Here is a 21,224-nt window from a genome sequence, read left to right as displayed (position 1 = left end):
GGAGAATGACACCGGAAGGAGCCAATCCGCTGGCGGTGCCTCTGCAGAGGGTGGGCCAGACGGTTCGGGGAGCTGCTGGTGTTGGCTGCAGGTGGGTGCGCGCTGTTCGGAGAGAGCGCTAACGGGGAGACTAGCGCTTCGCCAGTTACAGAGGGGCATCATCCCGTGGCTGGACCCCGAGGCTGGGATGAGAGGGGAGGGAAAGCGCTTGGCAACGTCCTGCCTGTCATGTCAGAATTAGTCTCCCCTTAGAATGAACGCAGAGGGCGTGGGGCGCATGCGCGGGCGCTTGGGCATGCGCAGTAGCGGGCGTTGACGTCCGTTCCCGGTGCTGCCTGCCCGGCGGGGCGGGAAGATGGCGGTGGCTGCGGCGTTTGGTCGCCGCCACAGCCGCAGTCTGCGAGATCTGCGCTGCTCAGCAGCTGGGGCGGGCGGGGACCCGCGACCGCAGTGCGCTGGCGGTGCTGGGGCTGGGTGGTAAGCGCAGCCCTGGCGGAAGGGATGTAACTTCTTTCTTACGTCTGCTCCCTGCTTTGTTTGAGAAAGGGCCGAGTTTATACACGAGGCACTTGTTCCCCGTTGGGTTTTTCGTGGTACCGTTACTTATTAACGGCAGGTGATCCGCGAGTGTCTCTAGCCGCGTCCTTGCCGTTAGTGTGTCCGTGTTCCTGAAGACTCCTGAGGCCCCGTGGTGGCCACCTGGACCTGTCGCGCTGGGGGGTGGCCCTGCTCCCCCCCCGCCGTGGACCTCTATAACCGCATGATAGGGACCAGATTGATTGGAAACAGGATACACTTGTTCACCAGACTGTTGCAGTATTCATACAAAGTGTTACATTACTATAGTTTGATTCTGGCATCTAAAGATTATGTCCAAGAAAAAGCCCTTTTCTGTTCGTTGCTGTCTGTTTTACTAAGAACTTCAGTGTTTATTGTCGGTACTAGATTCCCTCGCTCCCTCAATTATAGGCTATCTGAAAAACATAGGTAATGGTTTTGTTTACCCTTTGGATTTGAACTTGGGCCATGGCTAAATCCATTGGAAATTTGAGCTATCTTCCTATTTGTTGCCTTAGAAATATATATGGTTTAACTTTTCTATATTGACCACATACAAATGTCGCAAAAAAATTAAATTTGAAAATTACATTATTTCAGGTATTTCTTAGAATGTGTCCCTTTTTGTTGTTTTAGCACTCTAAATCTCTGTTAATGTGAAGAAGTGCTGTTTCCTCACAGACCAGAAGAACTTGTCTTTTTGTCTAGACTAAGGCTCAGTTTTAACTTTTATGAAAAAAAAAAAGTATTTGCAAAATACTTTGAACACAGAAGTAACATTTGGGACAAAGTGTGTCAGCAAGGAATCACTAGGATAATTCATTTTTTTAAAAACATGATTCCTATTTTTCTTCTGGATTTAGGCAAGCAAGATTTGTTACATAGCCTCCTATGTTTTACCCAAAGACAGACACAAAGTTAACTGACAGCATAGGAGGATTTAGTAGAGCCAGAAAAAATAAGAAATTGCTATTCAACAGTATCAGTTTGTGGCAGAGGCTTATATTTCAAGTATTATATTCTGCACACTTTAAAGAAGAAATTGTGGTCATATCTAAACTTAGTTAATGGTACATGCCAATCCCAATGAAATATGGGGCCTGTATAGTTCCCCAAAAAGTCAAGATTTGTTTAATAGGTTTGACTTGTTTATATTTTCCAATTAGAGATGTAATCAGTTTTTTCACTAGTGGATTTATTCAAAATTTTAGAGAATAAGCATCAAGTGCAAGAGCAAACTGAGGTTCAAGATGCACTATATATAATGTGTGCAATATAATTATGAGCATAATCAACATAAAGCTACATCTTGGTTTTAAGTAAAATATACTATGAAGAACATGCTCAATATTGCATGCATTAAAAAAAATCATATTTAAATCACGCATAGAAATTAAAGATTAAAAAAAAAACGGTAAAACCAGTAATTTTCTCTTCCAGAATATACAGTCATTATTTTTGCCAGAATTAGAAGTACAGCATGGCATTTCAAATCCAATTGTGTTGTGAGAATGAGAATTAAAATTCTTGAACTTTTACCTAAGAAAATAATTTTCAAAAGAAACTGATGAATTTGAGAAATTTAGCTTTAGGATAAAATCCAGTCAATCTGAGTTCTAACTGATTATTTTATTTGTCTTAACTGATTGTGCTTGTGAGAGGATATGCAATTAAAGATCACTGCTTGCACAGGGGGAATCTTCCAGTGTTGGAATGCCTCCAGGAGTCAGTGCCATTTCACTGCTTCATACTGGTACCATGCTGTTTTTTTTTCAATAACTCCTAAAGAACCTAAAGCTTTAAAGCATCTGTGTCACCCTTCCTTCTAATAATACTCTCTCAACATGTATTATTGATAAATGCCAGATTTCTGGATTAAATGTCTCAGAATGTCACATGTATCCTTTTTGATTGAATGAAAATGATTGAAGATTAATTTTCTATGAAGTTCAGTTATTTATGAAAAAGTTGTGAGATTGAGTTGCATTGTATTTTCCAGACAGGAACCTATAATTCCCTGTTACTCTCTCTTTGTGATATTAGACATCCACTTAAATCTCTGTGCATTTTTGTAAAGTGGTCCAGATTTACCTGTGATTAAGAACACCTTTTTAGGTATTCCAGCTGAGTTTTAAGATTACGACAACAAAAGCAAAGCAATAATTCAGTAAAAAAATACAGAACCTTCAAATAGGTTTTCTTCTGTATTTATACTTAAATTACATTTCAATTCACTCTTGCCTTTTGAGTCTGCAGTCAAAAGTGACACCTAATCCTTTAGATGTATGTTCTACTCATCTTCATCTTGCTGAATGTTAAATTAAAAGCTGTTAAATTAGAGGTGTAATGAGGAACCCAAACGTATAATTCTTCTTCTGTTGTTTTTGCCATGATAGAAATGAGTTTGGCCTCCATAAAATATCTGAAAAAAGATTCGCTTTGTCCCACACAATTTACAGCTGAAGAAGCTGATATCATGATGGTTAAAATTCCCACTTACTTCAGTGTTTCATTTACTTCTAGTTTTGTGGGAACTTAAACACATGCCTACCATTACACAAGTAAGTTGTCTGACTGCAGGCCATGCATATGGAATTAGTCATGCATAAGTCCTTGAGGGTGTGGAGCATAATTCTGTAAAACTTGAGTTGATGTGAATCAACCATTTTTTATGGCAAAAGTTTAACATAAACCAGATTTTAAATTTTTAGTGTTAATTTACTGTGTTTTTAAAAATTCACAAAAAATTATTAATTTCTCTCCCTTTGAATAGATTGTACATATGAGTGAAAAATAACAAATCATCTTGATAGGTATATAGTATACTTAATACTATAATATTATTTTTAATATTAGATTTTAAAATGCTGAAGTTGACAAGCTGAACCTCCCAGGATTTTATGGCTTTCTAATTCTTACTGCAATAAAGCTGTTGTGGTTAATGAGAGAATAGTTTTTAAAAACTTACATCTACTGTACAGTAAAATTTTTTATTAAAAAATAATAAAATCTTCCTAGAGAAATGTATAAAATTTCTCTATCTTCTTCGGTTTAATTCTTTCTTCCTAGGTAAATAATGTATGCTGTAAAATATCAGCATTTAAGATTTCTCTTTTTTTAAAAAAAATCCCTGCTCTCTAAATAATGGTGTTTTCAGATAACTGCTGAAAACTATTAAGAATTAATATTCTTTTTTTTTTTTGGTGAGAGAGTGCTTTACTGAAAGTGCTGATGCACAGCTATGCTGTACTTTGAGATAATGCTGATAAAGATTCCTTTACAATTCTTGGTTAATAGTAAAGTACCAAATAAAGGTTGTTTTTGACTTTTTTGACAGCTGCATTTGTAAAAGATACTCTACGTACACACGGAATGTTATCTGTAATGTGCAAATGTGTAAATAATTCAAGTAAGATCGGTGTCTATTGTACTAGGAACAGCCTTGGGTTCAGTTCAATGACAAAAGTTCGGTCATGTTTATTGTCAGGCAGGCCCAACACTAACATGCTTTTTCTGACAAGGTGTTTACTTATGTATGCCCATGACAAGGTACTTTCACAAAACATCCCCTAGGCTATTATGAAGTCACAAATAAAAATATATATTTTATCTTACTATTCTACAGTGATCAAAACAGTTTGGTGTAAGTCTTCTCCAGTATCATTCTGTGCCTTGAGTCCTCATCTGGGTGTTCATGTTCCATTCTTATCATACTAGCACTTGGCCCTCCCTTGTTTGATGAACTTTCCTTTGTTATTCACTTAGAATTGCATATCTTAGACGATTCTCTACTTCATTAGCACACTTAAACTTCTGTAACCATTTTATTTGTCACTCACAGCATCTAAGAGTCTATAAGAGGTCATTGGTTTAGCAAAACCTTTTCAGCATAAATATATAGGAATATATATGCTTTATAGAGAGTATATTCTGATCAGTGCTCTGTTGAGAGCTACACTAGGCCCTGCACGCACCAGTTAATCTCTGCTCAGAGTTTACTCTGCAGTTCTGTTTATTTGCTTTGCTATTTAAAACCTGGGGGAAAGGATGCTAACATCATTTCTGGGAGGCCTATTGCAGTACTTGTGACTGTAGTGTATGGCTGCTGTATATTTTCTGAAGGTGGCTCTTAGATGTTTTTGGAGCTTCCTTCCTATGTAAGTTTAATGGTATACTCTGTTTACATTCTTTTAGCATAATATCTAGGATTCTATGAATATCCAGGATATGAAATTGCTACTCAAAAGGGCAGCTGGGCTTTCCAGGAAAAAGTATAAATAGATAAATAACACATTTCAGTTTCTTCAAAATATAAAGTTATATGTACATCTAAGAAGGATTGCCAGTGGTGCCAAATAATAGATATCTTTTATGGTATAACTATCTTTGGAAAAGAGAACATTAGCATCAGCAAAGTAGAAGTTCAGTGAGTTTTTTTCCAACTATTTGCTTGGAGTACAAGCATTAAGGACAATTGGGCATTCTTTTCTAGCTTTTTACCAATAGGAATAGGTGTGTGTATATATACCATGTTTTGACCATGGGCATATCACTCCTTTCTGTGTGGATACCTGGCATGTGGGTCAAGGAGCTCATTATGCTCTAGACTGCTCCATCCCTTATCCTCTTGGAAAAAGGACCAAGTTAAGACTGAGAGGACTTGTGAACAGCAGAACTAAGGTGTGGGTCCTCATTAGTGGACTTTGTGATGTACCATAAGAATGTTGTTACCCTCAGATCTCCCAGATGGACCCTTAATTTATCCACCTTACTGACTGCAATTCCTGGGTGTCCCCAGCCTCCTTTTGTTTGACTGCTAACTGCTTTGACTGCTTTGTGGCCATATGTACACTGCTCATTTGATGCCACTTAACTATAAAGCGTGCAGAATACCTTGCCCCTCAACTGGAGATCAGAACAGATAGTTTTGAGAGGTACACGTATCTTTCCAAGCATGTGTTATGTCGGGTTGTTGTCAACCTTAGTAACTTTGTAATCTTTATCAAATTTCATGAACTGGCTAGTGGACTGCTTATTTGATATGAATTTCAAGCAGACAAAGAGTGAAAAGGTATTAACTTTGGATTATTATTATTATTTTTTTTTAAGAAAACCAGGCTAATACTTAAAGACTGTGTATGGAACTCTGAATTTGCAAGAAATAAATAAGATGCCCACAGACGAGGCAAAGTAAGAATGAAGGAGATACTTGCACAGGAAGAATGGCATACCATCAGCCAGTGGCCACACAGAGCCCACTAGTGCGAACCTAGACAGCAACCCCATTCTTTCTTGGGCTGGGGGGGTCCTGAGTAAGAAGACTATATGGCAGCTAGCTGAATTACTCCAGTAGCCTGCAGTCTGTCCCTGACGTTCTGTTTTTTCAGGATGCTGTGAGCATTCCCATTCCTGTGACCAGTCGTGTGTATACCATATGATCAAAATGCAGGTATTTGTCAGTGTAAGGCATATGTAAACATTCAGTATGTGAACAGACATGAGCTTTGTCAAGTGATGGGGTGCCTGAATTTGGTCACATCAGAGAGCACGTTTGATCCCACAGCAGGCAATAACCAGTCACATATGCCAGTGCTCCTGATCTGGTGTGTCACATGACAGGAGATGTTGGGAGACGAGCTACGTGACAAGTGCCCAGCATGTCACATGATGGAAAAGAGCTTGAGTATGTAGCTTTTGTGTGCCTCGATAAGCGGTTGTGTGGCACACTCCAGCCCAAACACTGAGCATCATTACTGTGTGGTATAACAATTACAGCCATAAGATAAGAAACATCCCAAGCCTAATGAACCATCTACTGGAGTTTGGTTCTCAGTATTCCAAATAAAGATACACTTTGTTATTGGAATCCTGTGGGAATAAATGGAGCAAATATGAGGCTCATTGCCCAGTTTTCCTGAGCTCTAGACCTAAGCAACATATGTCTGTACCGCCTATGATTTTTATGGTTTTGTCAGTAACTTAAATATTTATAAATTTAATTATAGCTATTGACTAATTCATATGGCTTTGTAGAAGCATGCATGAAATAATTATAAATGCTAGTTGGCCTTGTTTTAATATATTAATTTTTAGCTGAATTGTTAAGGCATTTTGGTGGGCTCTAAACTGATCAACAGATCCAGCACACTGGAAAATTAGTATCAAAATTATTAGGTAAGGCAGCTAAAAGAGAGATGAGAATTTTTTTCTGCACTGGATGACCCATGAATTGGAGCAGTAAAAATGGGAAATATAATATTAGGCACTTAAGCTTGGATTCATCACATACAATTTAGGCTGCTAGTTGCAGTAAAAATAGGAAGAACCTTGTTGTGCTATGCACATTCACTTACCAATTGAGACATTCCTAGGTAAGGTCTTTGTTCCCAGCTATGATTATTTTTCCTACAAGAAGGTGTGCTGCTCTCTCTCTCTCGCTACTAGTAGAAGCTTACAGGAGATGAGTTGGTGGGATGAATCTTGGCTTTTAAAAATAATAGCAAATAAACTTCTATGGTAAGTCACAGTTATGGCTGGAAATAACTGAAAAAAGGACAGAAATGTAGCAGTTGATCACAGGATGAGTGAGAGGCAAAATTTAGAATCAGTTTCACAGAAATATTGTGAAAAGTATTTTCAATGAAGACAAAAAAGTAGCTACAACACTTTGTGAGACAGATGAGATCTTAACCATAATACTATACAATAAATCAGACATCAGTGGAAGAAAGATGAGCTCAAACTGGAATGGATGAAGAAAAAAACAAGAAGTAAGCAGAAAAACAGTCAGTCTTATAAACGGAGCTTAAGAAGGTTGACAGTTGTTTAACTCATTGTGATAAAAGCTGAGAGAGAATATGATCACTGTTAATAAGAGTGAATAAACACAAAGGAAAATTAAGTCAATGGACAGTTTTAACAGAAGAGCAAATACACATAAGCATTAATAAATTTTATGTGCAACTACAAGAAGGCTTGCAGTGTTGGCACCAATGTGTTGGACAGTCTTTCAGTAGAAATAGTGGTGGTAAAAAAACTAACTTTCTTAGACCTAATTTGCTTTTACAAAAGCCATTACATGATTACTTTGCCTAAAATAGCAGAGATGGACTTGATGACATGAGATGTTTCTGCATTCCTTATTACTGATTTCAGTAATGCTTATCCTTGTATCTTACCCACAGAAAGGAGGTCAGAGCTTGCTGTAGCAATTACATGGAATAGGAGGAACACATCTAGTATCTATTTTCAATTCCAGAATTTTATGAAAAGGTTTACATTTCCTTTAGAAGAAGTTTTACTTTACACGATGCTAAATAAACCTTGAAATTCACCTACAAATGTGGAAAATATGATTTTCTTGAAACAACTCTGCTTTTGAGGAGTCAGTCTTTTGAGGAACCAATTTTTAAGTTCAGAAAAAAGGGCATCCTAGAAAATTCTGGCATAAAAAAGGTTCTATGATTTATGGAAAATGGGGTTTATGAGGCCATACATTATCAGAATAAATGGTGGTCTTGTTCTTCTGTATTTTCCTAGTTCCTCAGGCTTAGAATGGAAAGAGTGAATACGTGAGATTGTCTGGCCATGGGAAGGAGAAGATGCCTGCTCCAAGGGTGCCAATGCTGGGAGCAAGATCAATGGATCTCTTCTATTCCAGGAGACATGGAGGTCTATTTGTGGTTGGAGCTACCTGACTAGATAAAAATATAGATCAGTCTGCTATGAAAGTACCTCTCATGAAGAAGACTGCCTGATGGCTTAGCTTGCTCTAAGTATATCACCTTATCAGATAAGCCTTTTCACCAAATTGAAAAACAAAATCAATTATTTTTGTTTCCAGGTTTGGCTTGGAATTTTTTATCCCCCCTTTGTCAGTTCAGGTGGGCCGTTATCTGTTGCTAATTGGAATTGGAATTGTGGAAGCCTCGCACAGAATCCTACAATAGAAAAATCTTACTGTGTTTCCTTAAGCTTTAAAATAGACAAGTTTGAGTCAAACTTGCAGTAAGGCCAGTTTATACATCTGTAGCAGTATAAATAGATCTTAAAACAGGTGTAAATAAAATATATTTAAAGCTTCTTTATGCTGTCAAAGTGGAGTAGAATATTTTTAATTCAAAAAATAGTCAAGCCCAACTTACCTTACAAAACATGCACTTCAGTATAGGGATTTTGACCAGAAAAACCTGTCTACAGAAAGAGAGACTTCACTGTCTTAAATTTAAATCAGTTCTGAAGCCAATTTATTTAAGCCATTGTAAACAAAGCTAATAGTGTGCAGCATAAGCTGTAAGCAAACATACGGCTTCACCTGCAAGATTAGAGGTGCAGGGTAAAATCAGTATCAATTGACTAAGCACTCAAAGTTGCACTGTAACTAAACTGTCTTTAAATGACCCCACTTGGCAAACCTCTGCAACACTGTGATTAGGCCAGGTTGTTTGTGTTTGTTTGTATTCCATATTTTTAGTCTGGACTGCAGAATGGGAATCCAGTTAGCAAAAAATCTGGACCAGTTCATAAAATTTATATTTCCCTTGGCCTGTAAGTGGCTTTCTAAAGTGGCCTTTAGAAAGACCATTGGTCTGCTTTAGGTTTAGCTGTTTGTAATGTGCAGATGAACCATCTGAAATTTAAAAATACGTGATCAAATTTTTGTTTTCCAACTTCATTTTATGTCAAATTGGAAGAATTTGGGCTTTTGGGGGGTGTAAGTCTAGGACTAGTCTTCCTTTTAAATGACCATTAAAATCTGTAACACAGTCCTTGGTATGCTTCCCATTGACTCTATTGAAAAAAACCCCAAACTCCTACAGGTGGGTACTATTTGTAGAGCTACTCTGATACATATCACTTATTTTACTTTTCAAAAGTATGCGGTGTGTATATACTTTGCAAAGTATATACAAAGTATTTGCAAAATATTAAAAGCAAATTAAATTCAGTGTAAAAGTCACTGAATAAAACAAATTTAGAATGGTGCCTAGGATTTACAAACCAAATTCAGTGCTAGGAATTTGTTTGTTTTATGCCATATTGATTTTTTTTTAAATGTAGTAAGACTGTAAAATCAATTACTTATTTTTCCATTTCCATTTTCAGGAATAGATTGAAGAAAACATGGCCAATCAACGGGATTACATTAGCAGACCTATTTGCAATGGAATTTCTGTTTCTGAAAATAAAATTAATTCCTTAGTGGCTGAAGGTCATGGACAACAAATTCTAAAAGTACTACAGAAGTTCAGAGAACAAAATACATTTTTTGACTTTAAAATTCTTGTGAAAGATGAAATAATTCCTTGTCATCGTTGTGTACTGGCAGCATGCAGTGATTTTTTCAGGTAAAACTACTTTTGGCATGAGTTTGCGGGAAATGGGTTGTAAGCCCTCTGGGAGGGAGAGAGGGAAGGAATATAATTACAAAAATTATAAAATAAATTACCACAACTTATGTATGTCCTCAGAGTTTTGAGCAAAGTGGTCAAACATCATATTAGGGATGGTAAAAAAGCAAACATGCAATGTTAGATGCCTAATCATATCCCAGATACACCTGTTTATAGTTCTAAAGTGACATGAGGACCCTATGAATTTGATATTCAAACAGCAGTCTATGACTCTGAAATACAAATGTAAAATCATAACTGCGTTATTCCACTCTTAGGTAGAATTGACACAAATTATGTATCTTCAAGACTTTATCTGTTGCCTTTATTTGTACTTGAGGGCCGGCAAGAATATTGTTTGACTTTCTATGGGGCGGCCTGTGTCCTTTGACACATTTATATTATGAAATATTAACAGGTTGATTAGGAATACATCTTGCATGGTTATGTTATTCTGAACCATTGTAGATAAATTATACATGTTTTTGGAGAGAGACAGTTTTTGTTTGTCTGAGATGAGTGATCAGTATAGTGCAGTTTGTCTTAAGAACACATGAAATAGATCTGTGATCTTCCCTTTGAGTACTTGAACCTATTCATTCTTAAGGAACAGACAGATCATTCGCATATAGGATTTTGTCATTTCATATTAATTTATGAAGAACCTTGCTAATTGTTTCTTTAGTAAGGCTCAGATTTGCAAATCCATACTGAAAGTCTGTTTCCAAATATACTCTTTACTGAAACACAAGGTAAGATGCTCTAGCAATGAAAAATTGGGCTTCTGGATATGAATAAATGAACTTGATTCAGTTGCTGATACATAGGTGTCAGGTGCTATTCTCAGATGCTTATCCTTCAAGATACCTGCAAGAGTTTGGCATATATGATGCAGGATATATGCTAGACGCATGTCCTTTGGCGAGGCTGCTATAGGCCAGACAGGATGCTGTCTGCTATCTAAAACAGCATGACATACCTGTTTGGTCAACTGTATCGAGCCCAGTATTGTGATTCTCTTTTGGTCTTTGAAAATGTAAGTGGTTGGCTTTGTACCTGGCGTGAACTGAAATCCTGAGATTCCCAGTGAGTACATATTGTAATGCTTGAAGCTTGGTGCGTCTCCCAGCTTTTTGCTTTACATGAAAACAAGTTCTTACTGCAACTTTCTTCAGAAAAAAAGTGCATCAGAACATTAATTGAAGCAACTGTTTTAGGAAGATTACTTCTATCACCCATTGTGCTTTGTTTTTCTGCAGCAGCTTTTAGGACAGCTGCACATGCAATCTGCAGTGTTCAAGCTATTGGGAAGCAAATATAAATAGGTATTACTTCCTTAATAAGGGAGAATACTGGAAGCTGAAAGAATTTAGTGCCTTTCTCATAACCGATATGAAATCCTTTGTCTGACTCACTATATTTTTTTCTCATAGTCATTTTGAATTCTCTCTTTTTAAGAACCACTGTCAAAAGGAGAAATGCAAATGAGATGAACTGTTTCTTCATCATAGCAGCAGATTTGGTTTTGCTCTTACACACAGAACTACTTGAATTTCAAGCATTTACTGTTTGACACCATAAAGCCACCACCTTTCAGTAGAAGACACTGTGGTAGAAAGGAGTATTAGTATGAAATCAATTCTAAAATATACCACAGGAATCTAAGTTAAGCACGTGGTAACATATGTGGCGTTTTCACCACCTCTCCAGGTTAAGTTTGCCAGGAGAGACCTCCCTGCATCAAACAGTTGATAATAACAGCCATCAAGTTCCTAAGTTGTCCTGGAATGCAAGGCCTATTTATTATCTTCAGGGAAGAAAAAGCACCTAGGTCCACTAGATAAATTTTAAAATAAAAAATACTTGTTTTCTTTCTTGGCCTTGGGCTTCTCTTAGTTTTAGTTTGATTATGCAAACCCATGATTCAGCAACATTTTGCTCTGTACTTGTTACCTTTCAGAATCAAAGCCCTTTCCTAGCTTGCTCTCCTCCTACTAATATTATTTTGTTGCTATTGCGTGTAAATGAAGCTTCAGTGCATTTCCTAAGCACCCAGCATCCTTTCCATTTCATTCTATCATTCAGACATTTGTATTGTGATCCTCCCCCTCTACTCAGCCCTGGTGAGGCCACATCTGGAGTACTGCGTCCAGTGCTGGGCTCCCCAGTACAAGAGGGATGTGGCACTACTGGAGCAAGTCCAGCGAAGGGCCACAAAGATGATTAGGGGACTGGAGCATCTCTCTTATGAGGAAAGACTGAGAGAGCTGGGCCTGTTCAGCCTGGAGAAGAGAAGGCTGAGGGGGGATCTTATCAACGTGTACAAGTATCTGAAGGGAGGGTGTCAAGAGGATGGGACCAGGCTCTTTTCAGTGGTGCCGAGCGACAGGACGCGAGGCAACGAGCACAAACTGAAACACAGACGCTTCCATCTGAACATGAGGAAAAACTTTTTCACTGTGAGGGTGACAGAGCACTGGAACAGGTTGCCCAGAGAGGTTGTGGAGTCTCCTTCTCTGGAGATATTCAAAACGCGCCTGGATGCAATCCTGTGCAATGTGCTCTAGGTGACCCTGCTTGAGCAGGGGGGTTGGACTAGATGATCTGCAAAGGTCCCTTCCAACCGCAATCATTCTGTGATTCTGTGATTAAAGGGAAAAATAAAAAACTAATTTTTTTCTAAGGATCAAGTAGTTTAATATGCAAAAAGGTCTTTGGGATGCAAATTTTTTATCATCATTTTACCTGCTTGTGCAAAAGGTCAGATGAATTCCTACTTTTCCTGATGCTTACATCTCAAAGAGCATACTATACACAGTGAACACTTTCCTTGACTTCATAAAAGTATGGGATTTTAAAAATCACATACTATACAGATACTAATTGTATAACAGAACTGTGATATAATACTGTTTTTAATAGGAACTACCTATGATATATTAAAAATCCAGATTATATACTCGGTATTTGGAATCATTTGCCTACATCTTTCTCCACTATCATCTTTTGTTTGATGTTTGTTCCACAATTTCAACTATCATCTCTGTATTCAGTCACAATTTACTTTCTGTACAAGATTCATTATATCATCCAATCTTATGTCAAAACCTCATTTTTTTCTGACATTTGCCAGTATGCTTCTCTCAACTCTAAACCAAGAATTGTTTCCTCTTTTTATTTCCTCCTCTTTCACCTCCCTCCCCCACTTTTATATCTGGAGAATGCACCCACCATGCATCCTGCCAGTTGTTCCAGCCTCTAATTTGGAGGGCCTTTTTTTTTAACTTAACTTTCTGTATTCATCCACAATAATGCATGACCTACATCATGAGGTTTTTTTACTATATATATTTTTTATCAGTCTTTCTTTCTCAAACTGTTGAAACTTATGCTGCCCCTAACAATTTCACACTTTCTTTCATCTTGAAAGCTGTAGGCTTCATCTCCCTTCCTGAAAATCCATAGAAAACACGGCTGCCAATATCATTTTTATGAGCCATCACTTTGAATATGCTCTTATCACCATTTCTTTTTTTATCTGCCATAGCAAACAAATGTATTGTTCTTAACTTTGAGAGTCTTAACATTTTAGCCTTATAAAGCCTGTCCACCACAGTGTCTTCTTATATCATCCTGATTTTCTCCTCCCTCTCACATCAGTTTTTTCCTCGTTTGCTAGATAAACTACATATGTTCTTTAATTTGTATGTATCTCTTCTATATTTTATTCACAGAGCCATGTTTGAAGTTAATATGAAAGAACGAGATGATGGCAATGTTACTATTAGTAATCTATCACCCAAGGCAGTGAAAGCTTTTCTTGATTACGCTTATACAGGAAAAACAGAGATAACAAATGATAATGTGGAAATGCTCTTCCAGCTGTCATCATTTCTTCAGGTTTCACTCCTTTCCAAAGCTTGCAGTGACTTTCTAATAAAAAGTATTGATCTTGTGAATTGTTTACAGTTGCTTTCTCTATCAGAAAGTTATGGTTCCATCCGCTTATTTGATCATGCACTAGATTTTGTACAGCACCACTTTTCCTTGCTACTCAGATCAAGTGATTTTTTGGAAATTAATTTTGAGATATTACAAAAATGTCTTGAGGCTGATGAACTAAATGTCCCTGAGGAAGAATCAGTTTTGAAAGCTGTCCTTCAGTGGACCAAACATAACTTAGAAACACGACAGAAATATCTGGCTCATTTGATTAAAAAAGTGAGACTACATCAGTTACCTGAAAAGACTTTGCAGGACTTTCTGCACTCTGAAGAACAGTTACTCAAGAGTGCTAATTGCTCAGTAATAATCAGTGATGCAGTTAAAAGTGTACAAAACTTTAGTGGACTGTTTCCAGATGCACGTCCTTCAACAACAGAAAAATATATATTTGTTCATAAAACTGATGAAGATGGAGAAAACAGACATACGTTTTGCTACAACATCAAAACAGATAAATGGAAGGAACTACCACATACACATATGATTGATCTTCCAGGGTCAAGTTTATCTAGTTATGGAGAAAAAATATTTATAACTGGAGGATGCAAAGGGAATTGTTATAGGACAGTCAGGCTTCATATTGCTGAACCATTCCACGATGCCACTGACCAAACTTGGTGCTACTGTCCAGTCAACAATGAATTCTCCATAGTGTCAGCTATGAAAAAACCAAGGACAATGCACACATCTGTTGTAACCTTAAATCAGTTGTTTGTAATAGGTGGAAAGACCAGAGGAGCTCAAGAAACCCGAAGTCTTTTGGATGTAGAATCTTACAATCCTCTTTCCAAAGACTGGAAATCTGTAAGCCAATTACCAAGAGGTATCTACTATCCAGAAGCAAGTGCATGTCAGAATATAATTTATGTCCTTGGCTCAGAAGTAGAGATTACTGATGCCTTTAATCCATCTCTTGATTGTTTCTTTAAGTATAATGCTATGACTGATCAGTGGTCTGAGCTTGTAGCAGAATTTGGACAATTTTTCCATGCAACTTTAATCAAAGCTGTTCCAGTGAACTGCACATTGTATATATGTGATCTTTCCACCTACAAGGTATACAGTTTTTGCCCAGAAACTTCTGTTTGGAAAGGGGAAGGATCTTTCGAATGTGCTGGCTTTAATGCAGGGGCAGTTGGAACAGAAGATAAAATTTATATATTAGGTGGTGATTATGCTCCAGAAGAAATTACAGATGAAGTTCAAGTCTACCATAGTAGTAGGTCTGAGTGGGAAGAAGTATCACCAATGCCAAGAGCCTTAACTGAGTTTTACTGTCAGGTCATTCAGTTTAATAAATATAGAGACCCCTGGTCATCTGTAATGACAATTTGCTCTGGAGAGTTTTGAAACTCCTGAGTCAAAAGAATCTATTTAAATGCACAAGTTTTAGAAGAGACTTTTAGCTATTAATTTGCAGAAAAACTTTTTTTTTCTTTTAAATCTTCAGTTTAAATTATATGCTATAGAACTGTTTTTGAAAGGGTCCATAATATTGTCATTCATGCTAGTCATTATATATAAAATACTAGTTTTATGTGAAAGTCTTTTCTGTAATTATCTGAATAATTGGCAAAATGCTATTACTTTCAGAAAAGTAGAGTCATAAGGAATTTGTTTTTCTTTAAATGTGCCCTGTTATTTCTGTAATCTTCACAGATGTCCCAGTAGAAAAATCACTGAGCAAGAAAACTGATTGTGATATTGTTTTCTCTATGTAACTGAAGTTTAAAGGAAATATTCTGAATTAGTGTTGTTTTCTCTAGGTTTTTTATATCATAAACCTGTTAGATGAATTCATTGTCAGTTTTATCTTATTAGAACAACCTTAGAAGGGGCAAAAGCCAAAGAGACCTTGACAGCATTAAATCTAGGTACCTAACTTGAAGAGACTGATAATTGCTATACCTTATTTCAGCTTTTCAGTTTGACCAGTTTTTCTCCATCCTTGTGCCTGAGTAGTAGCTGTATTTTGTTTTCATAGCTGTGGCAAGACAACCTCTGATAACATTTTTGCAGGGTGAACAGGATTTCTACAGGGTGGATGATTCATATGGTAACTTCACTGTACAGATGGTCACCTCCATCATGCTGTTAACTGCAGCTAAGCTGAAAGAACAAAACATTTCAGGCTGTTTTCTAGCAGAAGTCTTCCATCTTTTAGGTCTACAGTGCTATCTACTAAAGCCACTAGGCTGCTTTTTGCAGTAGTATCAGTTTTAGTTGTTGCTTCAGTTAACTCAGGAAAAATTTGCATCTTGTCACATATAAAATATTAAGTTACAAAAATAAATCCCCATATTTTAAGTCAAAGTAAATAGGATTTCTGAAGTGAAATAATTCCTTTAAAGTACATAGTGGTTTAAATTAATTAAAACACTTTCATCTTGTGCTTCATGGGAATTTTAAGTGTAAAAATATTACATGGTAAATACTCCAGAATATATTTCTTGAGAAAACTTTCGATAGTCTTCTATTATAATGTTTAAATTGTCACAGACTTTTAGTATTAATATTCCTCTAGGCATATGCCATAAAGTAAACTTGATCTCATGCATACAAAGTGGGACTTGTGTCTGATGGAAGGATACTGGAATTAGCTAGGTTGCATAAATTCATTTAGTAATCTTCCACAGCTTCAGAATTTTCTTTCCTTCCAGCTATTTGAATAAAATTTTGGGAACCCTTATGTTCAATATAAAATATCTTTAAAACAGTAAAGTTATCTTATGCCAGACAGAATGATACTAAATATCTGAGCATGTCATTTCCAAGTAGTTTAAAAAATGAAGAAACTTCAGTGAGGTGTTTGAAACATCTTTCACATAGTGTAAGACAACTGTGGTAATTTCATCATCACATCACCACTGCATGTATTTTTGCAAGTCAAGCTCAGTACTGAAACTTAAAGCTTAGCATCTTGTAGAGACATATTTCTGTTTCAAACAGTAAACAATGGAAGGCTCTGATCCTGTGACTCATTTTATAATTTTCTATCAGATCTCTTTATAAATTTAAACAACATTCACCATAAAGATTTTCACACAGATGTATGTGAAAATTATGCACATTTGAGGAACATGTTAATAGAGTGGAAACCCCACACACCCCTAGTAATTTGTATTAAGATGTGTTAGTTCTGTAGAAGTAAACAGCTTGTTGTTGTAGGATTCCAGGGAACCTCTACATTTATTTTGCTATTTTTGTAGTGAATCTTCAAATCATATTATAACTATATTTAGACAGGTAACCTGCACAATCATCACACTGAAATGCAAGCACTTTTATACCAAAACACAAATAATTTTTGTTAGTGCAAAGCAAGTGTATTTAATAGTTTAAGAGAGAGAGAGAATACTATTCTCTCCCACTGAAACAGCAGGAAAAAGCAAGTAGTTATACAGTAGAACAGTAGTTTTAGCTTTAATAAGGCTATTCAAAGTAACATTGTTGCTCTTGCTCTAAAAAATTTAACAGAGACTTCTCTGACCATTAATTATTGCAACTTGTCACTTTTCATCAGAAATAGAAAGGCCTAATTCTCCTTTGCTTGTGCTTTTTTGTTGTTTTTATACCTGAAAAATTTAAGTATGCAATTCATGTAAAATACTAAATGATGAGCAAAGTAACATACGTTGCCCACTGTATATGGGTATAGATAGCTATGCAAATTGGAAGAGACCACAGAATCGCAAGATTACTTTTAATTGCCGTCATAACCAAATTGCTGGGTTACATAAACAGCACTAAGTCAGTGATTCAGGTGATGCTCTTTCCTCTAAGTTTTTCCTCACATTAAATTTTATTTGGCAGTCTTCCATCCAGCTACTTGCTATATGTATAAGTCTCTGGCTTATGACATCAGATAGAGCAATGACACATGTGGTAAGTTACTCATCACTATTAATATATATAGTGAAAACTGAGTGAAACTTCATTTAGAAAAAAAGATGTGCTCCTGTAATACTCTAAAGTTATGCTACATTTGCACAGGAACTAGTCACAGTTCCCAGTCCGACAAATCATTCATGGATTTCAAATGGAGTTTAGCTCTTTTATTCAGTGATCAGGAAATAATGTAGTAATGTCAGCTTATACTGTTGCTTAAAGGAAAGTTACTGTGAAGTAGTTGTATTTCTTCAGTTATGTAGGTAAGTCTGTATTATGACTCTCATGCAAGAAAAAAAGTCATCTGCCACAATTCCACACACAGAGGGTTAAGTCTGATAGCAGAATTGAGTGCAGAAGAAGCTGTGTTAAAAAGTCACAGTTAAAACCAAGGCTTCATAATATAATTATGGTCATATGTTCCAAATCCTGTGATTAATCCTCAATGATATAAGAAATCTTGGTGAAGTCAACTAGACTACTCAAAAGGAATTACTTGCATGAGTTACTGCAGTAGGTCTGGATCAAATATATATTTTTAGTCTACTTTACACAAAAGTTATGCAATTAAATATAACAAAATTAGTGCAAATCAAGTTTTTCTACATATTTTCTGATTTTTCAAAGCTCATAGTACTTTATGCAAAAGTACATTTCTCTAAAAATAGTCCATAATGACTAAGCTTAACTATTACCTATGTTTTCACTGAAATAGTAAGATGTTTAAAACATACGAATTGCATGTAAAGGTATATGCTAATATTTGCACTTAATGATGTAACCAAAACATTTCTAATAGTCTATTATATCTCAAAAAAAAAATATGCAGCATGACTAGTACAGTATACATGAAGATAATATATTATATGTGGGGTTTTAATATCCAGTAATTATTTTATTGGATAATCTTAATTTTTAAAGAATACTATTAAAACATTATGGCATTTTGGTAATGTTATCATACTGTTTTAGTTGTTAAAATAAATATCAATAATTCTCATATACTGGAATATTATGTTTGCATAGACTTAATGATTACTCTATTATTTATGTACTAATGAATTTATTTTCTATATTCCAAATACATTAGTAGTAAATCAGTTTACTGCAGTTAAAAATTAATTATATTTAAAAAATGGAGTACATTTACTGGGTCAGATTTATTCCTGGTATTACTCCACGAAGAAAACTGTATACCTCTTCTGACTAGTAGGCATTAGGTAAGGGGCCTGGAATAGGGTATAGGATGTGCTATGTACATTTTGAAATGTTGACTCTAATTTTAGATGGTTCTATTTGTATGTGACCAAAAGGAGGCAGCATAAGATCTATTTTAATTAAAACAGATTTAAACCAGGAATATATTTGACAATATTTGTATCTGAACATTATGTTTAATTTACATTTTTCCCCTCTAACATCCAATAAAGAACACAGATCGGTAACATTTTGCTGCTGCCTGGGCTCTGCTGCTACGTGGAAAATATGATATTATATGTTTGCTGAGATGTTCATTCCTTTGTGAAATAAAAGCACTGAGCAATTGAATCCTTCTCAGGTCTGATTTTGTTCACAGTGAATTTCAAAATACAGAGACTTTACACATTTTTTATTAGGTTAGCTGCTTACTCAATATTTTTTTTAGCTAGAGAACATTTTGTATGTTATATTATGACCAAGAATGGAATTAGCATGCATAAAAACTGCAGTGAGATTTTTTAAATTATCTTTGGACTTTGTATTTGTATATCCTTTGTATATCAATTTGCTCCTACCAAGCTAAATGGGTGACTTTGAATTGATTTAGTCTGCTGAAAGGCTGCAAGTTTATCATTTTAAAGGACTCACTTAAATTGGTAGGTTTTTTTAATTGGATGTGTCCAGGTGAGATTGGTGTGCAGTATTTTTAACAATTTAACTATCACAAATAATTACATATTTATTTTCACTGAAATGGGCTTCTATGCTACTTAGAAATTGCTTTACATAAAAGGTGATATAAGCCACTTACTCTAAAATTCATGTGCAAAGAATGCAAAAATGTCATTAATACAAAGTGAGGGAGCCCTGTGATTCAGTGACCTTCAAACCTCTTCAAACAAGAGTTAAAGTGGGAAAAATTAACCCTCCAGTGCTCCAAAGCCTTTGCCCCAGAACTAGCAAAAGCCATTTGGAGACATGCACAAAGCACTCCAGCAATGTTCACCATGTTAGAAACTTACATTGAACAGTGAAGGAATAACTGCCATATTTGAAAGCTGCAGTTGTGCCCTCCTGTGTGTAATCAAAAGAAAACAGGGCATATATATGTGTGACAAATCCAGAATCCCTTAGTTCACCATGGACTTGCATAGTTTGTATCTGAAGTAGAGTGCATCACGGGATTTATCATGGTGATCAAAAGCAAGGAAGGGGAGCCTGGATTTAGTGGAAGGGAAGTGTTTAGTGGAAGGCTGGAAGGGAATGCAAACACTCCTGGCAGAGTTATCACCTGTGGGACACAGGCCTGCTTGGCACATTATAGGCAAGCTTCAGGTGCTAAATTATTCTGGGATGCTCCAGTTCAATGGCCCAGTTCATAATGAAAAGCCAAACAGTGACTTGAGGTCACTCTACCTAAGGCCTAGAGAAGAAAGCACTACTTCCACTCCCAGCAGCTCCTCCTCCTACAACAAGTCCCACCTCTGCACTCCTGCTCTGAAAAGGTTTGGGAAGGCCTCTGCAGGGATGAGCATTTCTGCTCCAAGACTTCCTGTAGAACTTCCATTTTCCTAACATCACCAGACTAGCTCTAACCAGGCGTATCAGTTCTAAGCGCTTCGCACCAGATCATCTGCCAGTGTAAACAGATGTGTAAACATTAGTTTATCTAAGCAGAGATTCTTGACCAACAAGGTATTATAATACAAACGTGAGCTAAGTGACTGTCGCGAAAGGAGCGGAGAGATGCACTTCGCTCGTAAGAGGGAAGCAGCACTATGTTTATTGCAGTGAGACAGCGACTTAACAAAGTTCAATCGTAAATAAGAACGATTTAATGAGGTTCGATTGGCAAGGTTCACTCAGTTATTTACTGCATGAAGGACAGGGTCAGACGCGTGTGCAACGGAGACCCTCCCGTTGAGTCACAAGGTTCAGACTGGACCCCCTTGCTTTCTAAACTCCTTTGGAGAGGAGCCTAGGTGCAGCTGGATCCAGTCCTAGTCCCAGACTTGGTCAACGGTTTATGTCTAAGGGATTATGTGTGCAATTAGTCAGAGATATAACTCAGCAAAGTTTCACAAAGTTTGCAAAAGTTCAGCATGCTATTAATCACTTACCGAGGATCTGTCACGGGTAAGGAATCTCTCAACCTCGAGGAGTCACCTTGAGAGGCATCCC

The 21,224-nt window shown here is 36.6% G+C and overlaps 1 protein-coding gene across 5 annotated transcripts; it reads left to right on the top strand.

Moving 5' to 3' along the window:
* Positions 1 to 61: 61 nt before the first annotated feature.
* KBTBD3 (kelch repeat and BTB domain containing 3) lies at positions 62 to 15,305 on the top strand. 5 transcript variants are annotated; one of them, XM_067289633.1, is made up of 4 exons: positions 62 to 91; positions 8,098 to 8,229; positions 9,664 to 9,905; positions 13,685 to 15,305. In XM_067289633.1, exons 3-4 carry the CDS (start codon positions 9,682 to 9,684, stop codon positions 15,303 to 15,305), a joined length of 1,845 nt encoding a protein of 614 aa, XP_067145734.1. In that variant the 5' UTR covers positions 62 to 91; positions 8,098 to 8,229; positions 9,664 to 9,681. The 5 variants fall into 5 exon arrangements, with proteins under 5 accessions (XP_067145734.1, XP_013809000.1, XP_013809001.1 ...); XM_067289634.1 differs by lacking the exon at positions 62 to 91 and adding an exon at positions 5,991 to 6,007; XM_013953546.2 differs by lacking the exon at positions 8,098 to 8,229 and having other exon boundaries at positions 66 to 91.
* The last annotated feature ends 5,919 nt before the right edge of the window (positions 15,306 to 21,224 follow it).

Source organism: Apteryx mantelli, chromosome 1 (genome assembly GCF_036417845.1).
Source record: "Apteryx mantelli isolate bAptMan1 chromosome 1, bAptMan1.hap1, whole genome shotgun sequence".
In the NCBI taxonomy this organism is placed as follows: Eukaryota; Metazoa; Chordata; class Aves; order Apterygiformes; family Apterygidae; genus Apteryx; species Apteryx mantelli.
The sequence above is the reverse complement of the archived record's forward strand: the minus strand, read 5'-3'. Positions and strand labels throughout refer to the sequence as shown.

What these genes read in the sequence shown, in the direction of transcription:
- KBTBD3 (XM_067289633.1), top strand. Translation starts at nt 9,682, where the DNA reads ATGGCCAATCAACGGGATTACATTAGCAGACCTATTTGCAATGGAATT. An exon ending in GCATGCAGTGATTTTTTCAG is followed by an intron (nt 9,906 to 13,684) that starts GTAAAACTACTT and finishes TTTTATTCACAG; the next exon opens with AGCCATGTTTGAAGTTAATA.